Source organism: Triturus cristatus, chromosome 10, assembly GCF_964204655.1.
Source record: "Triturus cristatus chromosome 10, aTriCri1.1, whole genome shotgun sequence".
Lineage (NCBI taxonomy): Eukaryota > Metazoa > Chordata > Amphibia > Caudata > Salamandridae > Triturus > Triturus cristatus.
In genome coordinates this window covers 1,067,487,543-1,067,502,902 of record NC_140593.1, presented here as the reverse complement: position 1 = coordinate 1,067,502,902, position 15,360 = coordinate 1,067,487,543, and the positions used below count along the sequence as shown (strand labels likewise).

The 15,360-nt window shown below is 40.9% G+C and overlaps 1 protein-coding gene across 2 annotated transcripts in view; it reads right to left on the bottom strand.

The window, feature by feature from the left end:
- Nucleotides 1-15,360, bottom strand: part of IQCE (IQ motif containing E) — a 285,773-nt gene that overhangs the window by 181,310 nt on the left and 89,103 nt on the right. For both annotated transcript variants that reach the window (XM_085629211.1, XM_085629212.1), the window contains exons 6-8: nt 7,251-7,397; nt 5,139-5,270; nt 2,927-2,997 (exon numbers count right to left, since the gene is read on the bottom strand). In XM_085629211.1, coding sequence (XP_085485337.1) covers nt 2,927-2,997; nt 5,139-5,270; nt 7,251-7,397 — 350 coding nt within the window. The remainder of the gene's footprint in view (nt 1-2,926; nt 2,998-5,138; nt 5,271-7,250; nt 7,398-15,360) is intronic.

Here is a 15,360-nt window from a genome sequence, read left to right as displayed (position 1 = left end):
ACTCTCAATCTTGAGTGAAAAAACCTAGAGCTGTGTGCTGAGCTTGCACAGGGTGTATTCTTACACTACCAAGTCAAGCCTGAACGTAAACAGTACCGTGGCGGCTCCTCCGCTAAGGCGGAGGAGCCTTGCCCCACTAGTTTTCAGCACTTTAAAAAAGGAACAATAAAATGATAACATGCTGTTATTATCATTTTATTTTTGCATGGTAATGCAGTTCGGCAGGGCGGGGCTGCTCACAGAGCAGGTGAAGGAGTGGTTGGGCCACTTTCTAAGTGCGAATGACAGTTTGGCTGTTGGCTGTTTGGCATGTTCTCCATCTGGCTGTAATGCACAGCCTAGGTGGAGAACATGGCCACCTCCCAGTCCCTGTCTGAGTGCCGAACAACGGCGCTTAGACCAATCACAACGCTGCTGTCATGGTAACAGCGGTACAAAAGGGGGTGGTGATGGACGGAGCATCAGAACCAATCAAACACTCACACCCAGTCAACAGATCTGGGTTTGATCCATCACCGTTCTTTAGCCCACTCTGCCAACCCAGTTCAGACATGGCCATATGCAAATCAGTCTGACCCTGTGCCTCATGGGAACAGTCCAGCCCGAACTGCCAAGCCATGCCTTCCCTGGAACGGAAACAAGCTTCCTAGGACCGGTTTCTGGCATTTCAGCCGTCTTCAGCCAGGCTTGCTTGAATCCAGTCCCTTGCTCACTTTGCCACTGGATTCAAGCAAGCCTGGCTGAAGACGGCTGAAATGCCAGAAACCGGTCCTAGGAAGCTTGTTTCCGTTCCAGGGAAGGCATGGCTTGGCAGTTCGGGCTGGACTGTTCCCATGAGGCACAGGGTCAGACTGATTTGCATATGGCCATGTCTGAACTGGGTTGGCAGAGTGGGCTAAAGAACGGTGATGGATCAAACCCAGATCTGTTGACTGGGTGTGAGTGTTTGATTTGTTCTGACGCTCCGTCCATCACCACCCCCTTCTGTACCGCTGTGTTCGCCATAAGTTGGCAGGGTATGCTCAGACGTGAGTCCCTTGCTCACTTTGCCACTGGATTCAAGCAAGCCTGGCTGAAGACGGCTGAAATGCCAGAAACCGGTCCTAGGAAGCTTGTTTCCGGTCCAGGGAAGGCATGGCTTGGCAGTTCGGGCTGGACTGTTCCCATGAGGCACAGGGTCAGACTGATTTGCATATGACCATGTCTGAACTGGGGTGGCAGAGTGGGCTAAAGAACGGTGATGGATCAAACCCAGATCTGTTGACTGGGTGTGAGTGTTTGATTGGTTCTGATGCTCCGTCCATCACCACCCCCTTTTGTACCGCTTTGTTTGCCACAAGTTGGCAGGGTATGCTCAGACGTGAGATCCTTGCTCACTTTGCCACTGGATTCATGCAAGCCTGGCTGAAGACGGCTGAAATGCCAGAAACCGGTCCTAGGAAGCTTGTTTCCGGTCCAGGGAAGGCATGGCTTGGCAGTTCGGGCTGGACTGTTCCCATGAGGCACAGGGTCAGACTGATTTGCTTATGGCCATGTCTGAACTGGGGTGGCAGAGTGGGCTAAAGAACGGTGATGGATCAAACCCAGATCTGTTGACTGGGTGTGAGTGTTTGATTGGTTCTGATGCTCCGTCCATCACCACCCCCTTTTGTACCGCTTTGTTCGCCACAAGTTGGCAGGGTATGCTCAGACGTGAGTCCCTTGCTCACTTTGCCACTGGATTCAAGCAAGCCTGGCTGAAGACGGCTGAAATGCCAGGAACCGGTCCTAGGAAGCTTGTTTCCGGTCCAGGGAAGGCATGGCTTGGCAGTTCGGGCTGGACTGTTCCCATGAGGCACAGGGTCAGACTGATTTGCATATGGCCATGTCTGAACTGGGGTGGCAGAGTGGGCTAAAGAACGGTGATGGATCAAACCCAGATCTGTTGACTGGGTGTGAGTGTTTGATTGGTTCTGATGCTCCGTCCATCACCACCCCCTTTTGTACCGCTTTGTTCGCCATAAGTTGGCAGGGTATGCTCAGACTTGAGTCCCTTGCTCACTTTGCCACTGGATTCAAGCAAGCCTGGCTGAAGACGGCTGAAATGCCAGAAACCGGTCCTAGGAAGCTTGTTTCCGGTCCAGGGAAGGCATGGCTTGGCAGTTCGGGCTGGACTGTTCCCATGAGGCACAGGGTCAGACTGATTTGCATATGGCCATGTCTGAACTGGGGTGGCAGAGTGGGCTAAAGAACGGTGATGGATCAAACCCAGATCTGTTGACTGGGTGTGAGTGTTTGATTGGTTCTGACGCTCCGTCCATCACCACCCCCTTTTGTACCGTCATGGTAACAGCAGCATCGGGATAAGCTTAAAGGAGTCAGGGAGCCTGTGTGGTTCCGGTTCACACAGAAGCAGAGGAGAGGTGGCGGTCGGCTAACCGGCCGGCAGGTAAGTGAGCTTTTTTCTTCTTTAAAATGCCCCCTCCCCTTCCCCCACCCTGATACTACTGCCCGGGAGCAGCCGCCACTGAACAGTATCACATTTCCATCTACTGCACATAGTTTGGGGTGCTATTCTTTCTCTTCTGTCCCACCTATAATCCCAAGAGGAATATTACCTCATTGAATTCCATGTTCCAACACGCAAAAATAGTGCAGTACAAGAAATACACAATAATGTCATCTGCACAGAGGCACATGAAGTCCAAATTTTTTTTTGTACTACAAGCACCCCGAACAGAAATTAAACACTGACAAACGTCAAGAGTTAAATAATGAGGTTGGCCTTGAAAGAACTCTGCATCTGTCCCAAATAGCTTATACCATGTCTATTTTAACACTGGGTAATGTATTGTTTATTTGACCAACCAATGCAACAGTCCATACTGGCTAGAGTACTTATGAAATTCATCTAATTTACAGGTTAATAATTAGCAGCACACTGTACCTTCTTCAGCTCAATAATTTCATCATACATGTCTTCCTTCTCTTTATAGTCCGGAGTTCCTGGGATGTAACCTTAGGAAATGGGATTAAGATGATATTGAGAGCAGACAGGGTACAATGACAAAGGGAGAGTCATTATCAATCAAACAAGCACTGACAAAGCAGAAAGTGATGGTTCTGCATAGTCAAAAGTAAGTTCTCTAGCTTCAATATTACACAGTGGTGGGAAACAAAGACCTTTTTTTCTCACACAAATATGCTATACAACAGGGGTCTCCAACAGTTAACGCAAGCTACCAGTAGCTCTCCGGCTACATCTGAGTAGCTTGCACATAATAATTACCCGTCAACTGGCTTCATAAAAGGCAGCTGCCAAAATGCTACGGTAAGACACAGTGCGCAACTTTCTGTGGGGCATAGGAAGCTGAAAATGCAGGGCCATGTAGCCAAGACGCTTATGAAAAATTCTTGGTTTCTTTTCTTTCACTTCTCTTTTCTTTTTTGCTAGTTCTTTGTCTCCTTTTTTTGATTTCTTTTTCTCCTTTTCTTCCATCTATCTTTCTATGTTTTGTTTGATACTATTTTTTTCTTCTGCTTCCTTTTGCACTTTCTCCAATATTTTGTTATTGTTTCTCCCCACTTTCATTCCGTTCTTTCTCAACTTTTATTCTTTGTCTGTTCTTATTGTCTCCTGTCTTTTTAAATTTCTTGTCGTCATTTCTTAAATTTTTCTTTCCTTTTCTCCTTTCTTCTTCTACTTCTTTCCATTTTCTCTACTTTCTCCTCTAGCATTACCTCCTGCCAACTCACCTTATCCTCCTTTCATAATTTTCTCTTTCACTTTATGTTTTCTTTCTTACACTGCTTTTTCTTAACTCTTACTCCTTTTCTCCACTCTTTCTTTCAAACATGTTCTTTCCTGGTTTTAGTCTTACCTTTTTCTACCTCTTTCTATTTTCTTTCTTCCTCTGCTTTCACTTCTTCCTCTGTTTACTCCTTTTTACACTCTGTTTGAATTGGGTTTTCTTTGTTTATCTTCTGTTCCTTTTTTCTTACTTACTTTCTCTTTTCCCTTTTTAATTCTCGTTCTCTATGTTAATCTGCCTTCTCTAATTCTCTCCTTTGTTTTTTTCTCTTGTCCTCTTCTTTCTTCCTCCTTTTTTCTTTCATTCTCTTCTTTCTCCTTCCCTCTCTCACCCACTTTTCTTTCTATCCCTTTCCCTATAATTCATTCCCCTTCCTAACTGCTGGTATGTTTTTTGTATCCTTTTCTCTTTCTCGATCTTTTACAGGCTTTGTCTTTCCTTCTATTACATTCTGTTTTTCCTTCTCTTAGTTTCTCTTTTTGCTTTTGCCCCTCTTCCTTTTTCTTCCTCACATTTCCTTTTTCTCCTTCTAGTTCCCTTTGTTTCTTCCTCTCCTTCCTTTCTTCTTCTCCTCCCTTGCTCTTCCATTTGTAATTGCTTTATTTCTGTCTTTCTTTCTAAGCTTAAAGAGTGCCTAGCTTCCTAAAACAATCTCTGCATATGTTAATTTGTGTGTCATTATGGTCTGACTGCAGTACACTGTGCAGGTCACTGCTGAGATACGTTTACTTGTAGATAGGTATGAAGTCTGGACGCACTTTGAAAAATTTATTATTGCTAAAGGTCCGTCAGGCCTTAAAATGAACAGTGTCATCTTATGTATTGCACAATAATGAAGACACAAGTTTAAATTAGGCTCTCACCTCTCAGGGTGATTCATAAACAAGGTACAATACTGCTCATTGAGGACCTGTCATGTTAACATTTGCTATGTGGTTTGAGTGTCATTTATGCTGTATGGCCAAAAGAGGCGGACTGGAATACTCTAGTGGGGATGTTTAAGTTACATGGACTTTATATATCATTATCTAACACTCAAATATTAGGCGGTAGCTCATGATGCTTATTAGCGACCAGAATCAGCTCTCACTACAGAAAAGATTGGAGACCCCTGTTATAAAGACATAGTACAGCAGCAAACAGACAAGAAGCAATACAAATTTGATTTACAAACACACACGGCACAATAGCAGGGTCAACAACACATGGAGATATACAGACAGAAGGTTGGCGTTGTTAAGACCAAATCAATGCAATGTCTTTCAATTGAAGTTAACCCAGTAGAGAACCTATATTTTTACTAGGCTATTATTTGCTCCTCTTTCCATTAAAAAAATGTTATGTTACCATTGCTAGCTGAACGAGAGTATTTTGGCTTCTTCATGCCGAGGGCGTCCTTAAGATACTCTGGGGTGCTGCTGGAGGAGCGGATCAAAGTCTGTCCGGTGTCGATGTTGGATTTCAGAGGCTGATTCGGACCTGTGAGGAAGAGGACAAAAATGGACATTTATAATCCAGAGCTGATGCTGGACACTATGGTATGCAAATAGTTCCAACTCCTGCATACTAAAACCAGCAGTAAACGTGTGACGCTATGAACTTAAAACGCTAACAGCTCTTTACTCTGCCAGACTACCCATTTTTATTTGTTTCTTACAATTGCTAAACATATAAGCATAAAACTACCAGTCATTCAGAAAACTAGACACAAATAGAAATCTAATGTGAATCACTGGTACTGATACTGTCTACACCCTGCTACCAACAGTGCAGAGTCGGATTTATTTGCTTTGCTGGCACTGCCCTGTGTTTTCCTATGGACAAGGGACTTCGGGGGACCGGATGCCAGACCAGAGGCGGGCACTGTTCTGAGTACACAAGTTTACATCCCAGATCTGCTTTCTGACCATCACCAAAAGATAGAATGTCATTCTAAAGTGAAGGTGGTATGATAAATGATTCTTATCTGTAAAGCATTCAGCATCACTCCATATCTGTGAGAGTTATCCTATGCAGAAGACGGACATCCACATTGCATTCAGGTGCCCGTGAAATGACCATCCATTGCATTCTTAACCTGGCTGTATAGCATCATTTGGGTGCAAGTTGAAGCACTTGAATGTGGTAATAAAGTAAAAAAAAAAAAATAATAATTTATTGGCATTTATTTGCATATTGCATTCGTTAGTGTGACAAAACAAAGTCGATAAGCTTTGATATAGCGACATATTCTATGGAAGTAATTAATCTAAGACACCAGAAGAGAATGATTTGTAGGTGAAAAGTTCACAACAGAGACAGGTTCCGTAATGACCTGGAGTGAGGTGATCATTCTACCAAAGCAAAAAATACTATTTCCTCTCCATGTTGTATTTCGAGACTTAATACACTATTGCAAGGAATGTGCCTCATTGCAATTTTGAAATGTGACATGCAAGTACTCCAGATATTGACTTGCAGCAACCTCTAGCACAATAAATTGGTGTGTCCATCTGCATACATCTGTCCAAGCCAGAATCCAATATCCTACCATAGGTGTCTTTCTTTTTCCAAAGTCCTTAACAATGTGGCCCCTCAGCTCATATTTACCAATATCTCAGACCCCTTGTCAAGGGTCAAATCTTCTGTCAAACTGAGGAGCACAACCCTAGGAATTAAGATCAGTCACCAGCCCACCACCTTTGACAGGACTCCTGCAAACACTATTGAGAAGAGCTGGACTGCCCTATACCCCCATACTGAACACAGAAAGTCCCCATACTCCATGAGGCACTTGAGACAGATGGGTGTCTATGTTTCATTCTCCATAGTCACCCCAAGTGAATTATGTGAATATGTGTGAAACCCAGACCCCATCAAACATAGACAGATAGCATTTACACTGAGATGCCCTGAGAACATCCAGCCTGAAACAAAGTTTTCACTAAGTAGCCACTACAAAAATAAAATAAAAATAAATCAGGGACCAAGTGTGTGGGTCGTTTTGGAGGTTATACAACAGTAAATTACACTTTCTAAACTACCAGCAAGTGTAGTCGAAGTACCACACACAATCCGAGAATACTGTTACCAATGCCCATTCATTCTATTATTGACTAGGCAGACCTAAGCAGATGTTCTGGTTAATGCTGCCAACAGAAGCAAATGTGGACGGAGAGTTACAAGGGACTCAGCACATATTTCCTTAGTCAGCTTTCTACAAAATGATCCAGATTGACATACGTAGTAAGAGTCCCTTCACTATTCTCTCTGTGTGATATGGTCCAAAGAAAGACAATTGTAAATAAACATTTGTTTTTAAAATGTACTTGAATTTCCAGCTTTCAAACCACTCAAAAATACCAGCATACAAATGAGAATTACATTTTAATTGTTACAAATGTTTCCACATAGGGAGTTAAACACCACAACTTCAAGACCTTATCGGAGAGACAAATACACATGTAATTCCGCTCTTACCACTTCTTTGCTTTAGAGATGACAGCCACAGATTTCTCGGCATTTTGGCCATAGGATTTTCTGTATGCTTGTGTCCTGTTCCTTTCAGGGACCTCCACACCATAGACTTTTTAGGATGTATACCGCTGCTGGAGAGGTATGGAGACTCTGAAAGGTTAATGCAGCATACATACAGCATTAGTGCGAATTAATTGGGATTATTTACAATAATAATCGAAGAAAACTGTAATTCAACTGCACCAACGACAAAATGTACATTCAAATCTTAAATATATATTTTCTTGTTGAGTGTGCCATGAAATAATTGAATAACATTTGTAAGGTGGTCAGCATGTGTACTGGGTTTCTGGACTGTGCACTCTCAAAGGAATATATGTTGTGCTGTGTTGTTTTACAACCCGTTAGGTTATGTGTGATGTTGAGTTTGGTTATAGGGAAGTCTATCAAACCTTTGGCTACTACCACACATGTTTCCAGGTGGTGAAGCCCTGCACTTGCAATAATAAAGAAGAGAGGATGCTTGGAACTCTAGGGAAAGAGCCCAGCCTCAACAATCTGATGACTGTTGATTTGTCCCTCAAAGGAAGGCGAGTCCAGAGGGTGGCATCGTTGATAAGGACCATCAGGGGTTATCAGTTCACGTTCTCAATGTTAGCGCAGGGAAACACAAAAAAAACGGAAAATACGGAAAAGAGACTGTAATACAATGCTCCATTTAGAAAACATGTAAGCAGTTGATAGCATAATGAATGAGAAGACTCCTGAAAATCAGCTAATTGAAAATGGATCCCCCAGCCATCCTAGGTGGGTGTCTATGGGCAAAGATGCAACTGCTTACACAACACTGGCTTGATATATTATGATCATAGAATGGAGAATTTAATTTCTTTATAATCATCTGAGGTTTCTTTTTTTTAGCATAGGTGCATTCTTTGCCAGTGAAAGTTCCAAAATGTAGACCCTCCACTGAAAAAAAACCACACACAGATCAGATGCATCTACATGAAATGCTCTACCACCCCCGGATTAATAACTCTGTCTCCGTTTACCACTTTCAGAAAACAAATCACAACACTCGTAATCAGACAATTCCTATCCTAGTATCAACTTGACAAAACAGGCTGCTACACTGAGCATTTCACCCTCTTGAAGACTGCCACTTTGTGTGCTCTGAATATCAGCCACCCAATTTGAATGAAACCCTTTTGTTCTTTGGAAGGCAGCCCAAACCTTATTGCTCCAGGGATGCTATACAAGTGCCAAAATAAAAACTAAATAAACAAACAACCAAATCAATAAAATTACATTTTCACTTGTAATAGGGTATTATAAGCGAACAGTGATGTCACAAAGTCATTTAAGGCAGCACAGAGCAGGAGAGTGTCGTCCTATCAGAAACTGGAAGAGAAGAAACACGCTGCCCCCAAAAAAATCCTTGAATAAAATACAAACTTCTGCTTCATCCAGCACACAGAGACTTTGCCTAGTGTCTGCAAACCTTCATCTTTACAATTTCCTCAGGAAGGAGTTTGATGCCTCCTCTAAATAGCAGAAACAGCACTGTAAAGACAAAGTGTTGCAATCGAAGAAAGATCCTCAGTAGGCAGGTAACGTAGGTCTTATGATGAAGTTTATTTGTAGGTAAAAGTCTTACAAGTTACAGGTGTTATATTAATCATCCACCAGGAGAAGCATCCTACTGCTCCGCCCACTCTCCACAGCTCACCTCTCCAGGCATACATAAACATTCTATGACATCACACACACACTGCCTGAGGAGCAGGTATAAGGGAACACAGTAGAGAGAGAGTGCAGTATATCTAAATAAGGATAGAACACATTTCCCCCTAAGCAAATAATAACAATACATAATGGATATCTTTCAATCCTCATCGAAAAAGTAAGAACGGGGTGTCTTTTAACCCTTGCTCATCCTTGCAGAAGCATAATATATAAGTTTAGAACCTACCCACACTCACGCACAACAAAATGGGTATCTTTCAACCACACTCGCATATCACAACAGTAGACAAAGGGTATCTTCCAACTCTTGCTTATCCTTGCACCACAGGATACTACATAAACTTAATACCACTCATCTCAAAATACATTACCTTCTCCCTCTACACTGAATACCAAGCAGGAACATATATCTATCTCTCTCTCTCTTTCACAATTTCAACATGGCATGCATAAAATTCAACAAGGTATGGCAAAAACAAGTTTAACATTTATTCTCTGCAAAATTGAAAGCCTACTCTGCCCTTTACTATACATACGCAACAGCACTCACATGCATGCTTAAATAAAAATATACTGGCAACTCACATTTCATAACACTGCACAAAACAATTATAGAACATGACACGGTACTGAAATATTGAACATCGCAATAAGAAAATTCAATTGACAATCACAATTTTAACAACAATTACTGCAAGTGAGTCAAGTCCTCCATCCCGGTGAGTGACTCCTCATCCGAAGACATTTTCATAACTCCAGCACAGTACATTATCTTACGATCACACAGCTCATATTCCTTGCAAAGTTCACAAAAGAATGTCTCTTGTTTCTCGCGTTGCACCACTTCCTGATGCGTATTAGTCAGATTTAACTCCTTGGAGCTTACACCATCAGTGCACTTGATACTGTTTGCACTCCGACAACATTGAGGAAACAGCTTGCTTCCTGATTCCTTGAGCCTAGCCACTAGAAACACTTACTGCCTGGACCAATGAAATGTAAGGTTCCTTCCAGCCGATGATGGAACAGCTAGCTGGAGGTGCATCACAATGCAAAAACTCCCGGTGACATCACATCAATGTAGGCAATACGTGGTATTCAAGGAATGTAATAAGAATGCACACGGTGCCGTCGCTCTCATACAAGGTGTCTTCATTTCCAAAGCCAGACAGTCCTCATGCAGACAGTAAGACCGTGATGTCACTTTCAAATCCAACAGAGCTGGTGCAGATGGTGAGCCTGTGACAATGATGCATGTGCAGACTTTTCTGAGCTAGATTCAACTTCAAAAAGTGCCAAATACGAACTTCCCTGCTGCCCAACCGTTACTACAGCGGTGGTAGAAGTGGTAGCATAAATAAAATATCTCGGGCCTGCATGAGTCTCCTCAATTAACTGCATGTTAACTCACCATCAGTATGCCTCTACTTGCGCCCGCTCCACTCTTCATCGGTACAACTCGCAATTGTGCATGTTAGTCAATTTCACAAAATGCCCTGTAGCCCAAGGCAAAGCATTAAATTCCTCGTACATTAATGAGTGGCAATCCAATGTACCCAATTGTAGGCTCCTATCCAAAGGACACAATTTAATGCCACCATCAGTATGTCTGCACCCGCTGCTATTATACTCCCGAAATGCAAGGCTCATAAATCAGCATACATACGCAATTCCAACACCCTTACTCCTTGGTTGACTGCAAGCTGTCCGGTATAAAAGACACTGGTGGGGCTTCCAGGGTATAGCTCCTTCCTTAGCCATCAATCGTCTTCCTCTTAGTTCCTTGTAGACTTCATCTTTTCCTTCAATCTCCTTTCACACGTAGGTTAGTTTCCAACTCGTCACCATTGTTGCAATCAATGAAAGATCCTTAGTAGGCAGGTAACGTAGGCTTTATGATGAAGTATATTAGAAGGTAATGGTCTTAGTTACAAGTTACAGGTGGTATATCAATGGGTCACCAGGAGCAGCATCCTGTTGTTCAGCCCACTCTCTCCAACTGATCTCTCCAGCCATACATAAACAGTCTATGACATCACACACACACTGGCTGAGCAGCATGTATAAAGAGAACTAGGGAGAGAGAGTGCTTTAAACTTAAATACAAATATAACACAAGGTGTGTGGTGACCATCGTCTCAGGCTTCAGCCTTCCTCACGGCACAGACTGAAACAGCAGTTGGTTGAGCTGAGTTTCACAGGTGAGTATTGAGATTATTATTCGGTGTTTCCCAACATAAAAAAAATAAAATTAAAACATCAGTTTGCAAACACCTTAAATAGGCAGGATCCCTTCCCAAACTGATTACTTGGATTTACTTTTAAGACATTTATTTACTTTTTTTTCAGCCATGATCCTGGTTATTCTTCTTGTCAAAGAAGATTTGTTGTTATCTGGAAAATCCCCACAGTTGCCAAGAGACGCCTCCCAAAGTTGATACATTTAGCTAATCATGGATTTTTTTATCAAATAGAAAAAAACCTTTAGGGGATTTTAGTTTTGGAGTTTACAATGCAAATTTCCATACAAAATTTCCACTGTGCAAAAAGTCCTCTGGACTAAAAAGCTATCACTGGTTGAAGGTCTCAAACATGACAGAGCCCACTCAGCATCTCATGTGGTAGCAGGAGGAGAAAAAGACCACAGTTGAGGCAGTAGGCCAGATATAATAAGGAATAAAATACCCACAGCCATTAATAAAAATAACTCGCTTTGACTAAAAAGCCATCAGTGATTGAAGGTCCCAAACATGACACAGCCCGCTCAGCATCTGGGGTGGTAGCAGGAGGAGAAAGACAGCCGTTGAGGCAGCAGACCAGATATAATAAGGAATAAAATATCCACAGCCATCAACAAAAATGATATCGCAAGTCACTGCTGAGTTCTGTAATCTAATGAAGACATTCAGCCTCCATCCTCATGCCTCTATATGATCTTTGACCACTTTGGGGATTTATTAAGAAGAGGCAAACCGAGCAGCGTAGCTCATATATCGAAGATCACGTAACAAACAAATGTCCATAAAGTAATCGTTTCTTCTTCTTTATTCCAATCGTGTTTCAAATATTTCTTATCGTTGTACATATGATTCAAGCTTGTGCCTTCAACAAAAGTCTTCAAACAGAGCCAAAGCCAACACGTGTTTCGTCCCTGAGGCTATCAGCCCAGGACTTCATCAGGGCTAAAAACAAAGGATAGGCTACATTTATTTACATGGTTCGAAATAATACACATGTGGTAATGACTACCAACATATCAAATTCCTCCACCACCTGTGTAGGCAAAAATCCAAAAGACAAAATAAACGAAAATGAAGAAAGAGGAAAAAAGGAAACAAAAGAGGGAGATAACCGTACATGTGTGTCGTACACCCCAAAAAAAAAGAGTCAACAACGAAATTAGTTGTCAGAAAAAGTATCCTGAATAGTAAAAGGGCATATCACCAATCACCCGAATAAAGTGCAGGTAAGTAAGAAGAAAATAGGTAAACTTCAGTATCATGAATACTCATGAAATATGCCATACTAATCCCTAGGGTTAAAGGTTTCAAGGAGAAAGTTGGCAAGTATGCTAACTGAGATTAACCGGCATTAATCGTGAACAGAAATCATGCCAATACCAGAAGCACAATGTGTACTCGTGAACTACACTTACCTACTCCAATAATCAATATCAAAAAGTAGAATAAACGGACAGTCTCCTATCTCTGAAAGATCAGAAGATACAAAGACTCACGTAAGTTTATCCTGACAGTAAGCAATATTTAGTATAATAACATACGAACACCCGATATCTACGTAATCAAGTACCATAATAATATAGACTAAAGCTTATTGCACGAGCAATTCTAAGTTGATTAATAAATTCAAACTTAAGGTTAAAGAACCGCATGTACCTTAAATAGAAACGTAGATCGGTAACTTCAAAATGTCGTCTTAGATTCCAAAATCAGTGGCTTCTTATGTTACGGCAAGTTCATAGCCTTATTGTCCTAACGGGTGTGATTAAAAGGAAAAAATCTCAAATCAAACATAGAGACTGCACCTGGTAATGTGCATAGGTTGTAGCACTATTATATCGAAACATTACTGTCTAGGTGATGAGAGAAACTCATAGCAGGGTAAGTGGAATAAAATTATACATCTCTGTATAAATTGCATTCATAATAACGAAAAACGAAAAAAGCGCCAAAGAGAGATTGCGCCAGATGGAGGCACGTTGGATCCTGAAATTGAAAGCGGTGGACAAGGGGATAAATATTGAAAATGAACTGCAATATTTCCTGGGCTTATGATCTTGTTGTGAACTTAGTCTCTTCTCACTGTTAATGAATATGAGTTTAACCTGGTTATCAACTGTAATGTGTTATATATTATATCTTATTACCTAACATTTGAACATGGACAATTACATTGGAATATTGTAACAGTAGGGACTTATGGTGACTTCTCTAATGATTTAATCAGTATATAACAATTTTGGTTTTACATTAGGCTTAGATACATGTCTTAATGAGTCTTTTTTGCCTATCTGTACCCCACTGGGTTTCCACTTTCCTTCTCTCAATGTTCTTCCCTCAATTAGCTATTTTCTTTATTACTCTATATTTTTTATTTTTTTTTCATATTCAAATATTGAACTCATATGCATGTTCATCACTTTACTTCATTAATTTTTAATATGAATATAAGATGGCACTTATAATTCAAGTACTATTTGCGTCAATTTAGATTGTTCTTAAGTAAGTTTTTTCGTTGATATTGCTACTGATACGCAAGTGAATAATCCTTGTGTTTTTATATTAAGCCATTCTAATATGGCGTCCATTTTCGTTAAGGTGTTACTTTACCGGTAATTTATACCTTTTCCATTGTCTATTTCTACACCCCAAACAATACTATTTAAGCCCGTCGCAATATGGCGCGCGAGCTAGACGCAGATTTTCGTACGAGGGATCCAGATTGCGGATTTCTGCTAGTCAGTGCAAGGTAAATAGGACTCCTGTCCCGTTAGATGTCTTAGTAGTATCAGCCGTTACTCGTAATTATTTTTTCCCTTAATTTTTGAATTTTTACTTTACTTTTAGTAACGGTTTTCATGACATTTGAGCCTAGACTACATTAATAGTTGATGTTTAGTTGGAGTTGTAATCTCTCTCTTTGGCGCTTTTTTCGTTTTTCGTTATTATGAATGCAATTTACACAGAGGTGTATAATTTTATTCCACTTACCCTGCTATGAGTTTCTCTCATCACCTAGACAGTAATGTTTCGATATAATAGTGCTACAACCTATGCACATTACCAGGTGCAGTCTCTATGTTTGATTTGAGATTTTTTCCTTTTAATCACACCCGTTAGGACAATAAGGCTATGAACTTGCCGTAACATAAGAAGCCACTGGTTTTGGAATCTAAGACGACATTTTGAAGTTACCGATCTACGTTTCTATTTAAGGTACATGCGGTTCTTTAACCTTAAGTTTGAATTTATTAATCAACTTAGAATTGCTCGTGCAATAAGCTTTAGTCTATATTATTATGGTACTTGATTACGTAGATATCGGGTGTTCGTATGTTATTATACTAAATATTGCTTACTGTCAGGATATACTTACGTGAGTCTTTGTATCTTCTGATCTTTCAGAGATAGGTGACTGTCCGTTTATTCTACTTTTTGATATTGATTATTGGAGTAGGTAAGTGTAGTTCACGAGTACACATTGTGCTTCTGGTATTGGCATGATTTCTGTTCACGATTAATGCCGGTTAATCTCAGTCAGCATACTTGCCGACTTTCTCCTTGAAACCTTTAACCCTAGGGATTAGTATGGCATATTTCATGAGTATTCATGATACTGAAGTTTACCTATTTTCTTCTTACTTACCTGCACTTTATTCGGGTGATTGGTGATATGCCCTTTTACTATTCAGGATACTTTTTCTGACAACTAATTTCGTTGTTGACTCTTTTTATTTGGGGTGTACGACACACATGTACGGTTATCTCCCTCTTTTGTTTCCTTTTTTCCTCTTTCTTCATTTTCGTTTATTTTGTCTTTTGGATTTTGCCTACACAGGTGGTGGAGGAATTTGATATGTTGGTAGTCATTACCACATGTGTATTATTTCGAACCATGTAAATAAATGTAGCCTATCCTTTGTTTTTAGCCCTGATGAAGTCCTGGGCTGATAGCCTCAGGGATGAAACACGTGTTGGCTTTGGCTCTGTTTGAAGACTTTTGTTGAAGGCACAAGCTTGAATCATATGTACAACGATAAGAAATATTTGAAACACGATTGGAATAAAGAAGACGAAACGATTACTTTATGGACATTTGTTTGTTACGTGATCTTCGATATATGAGC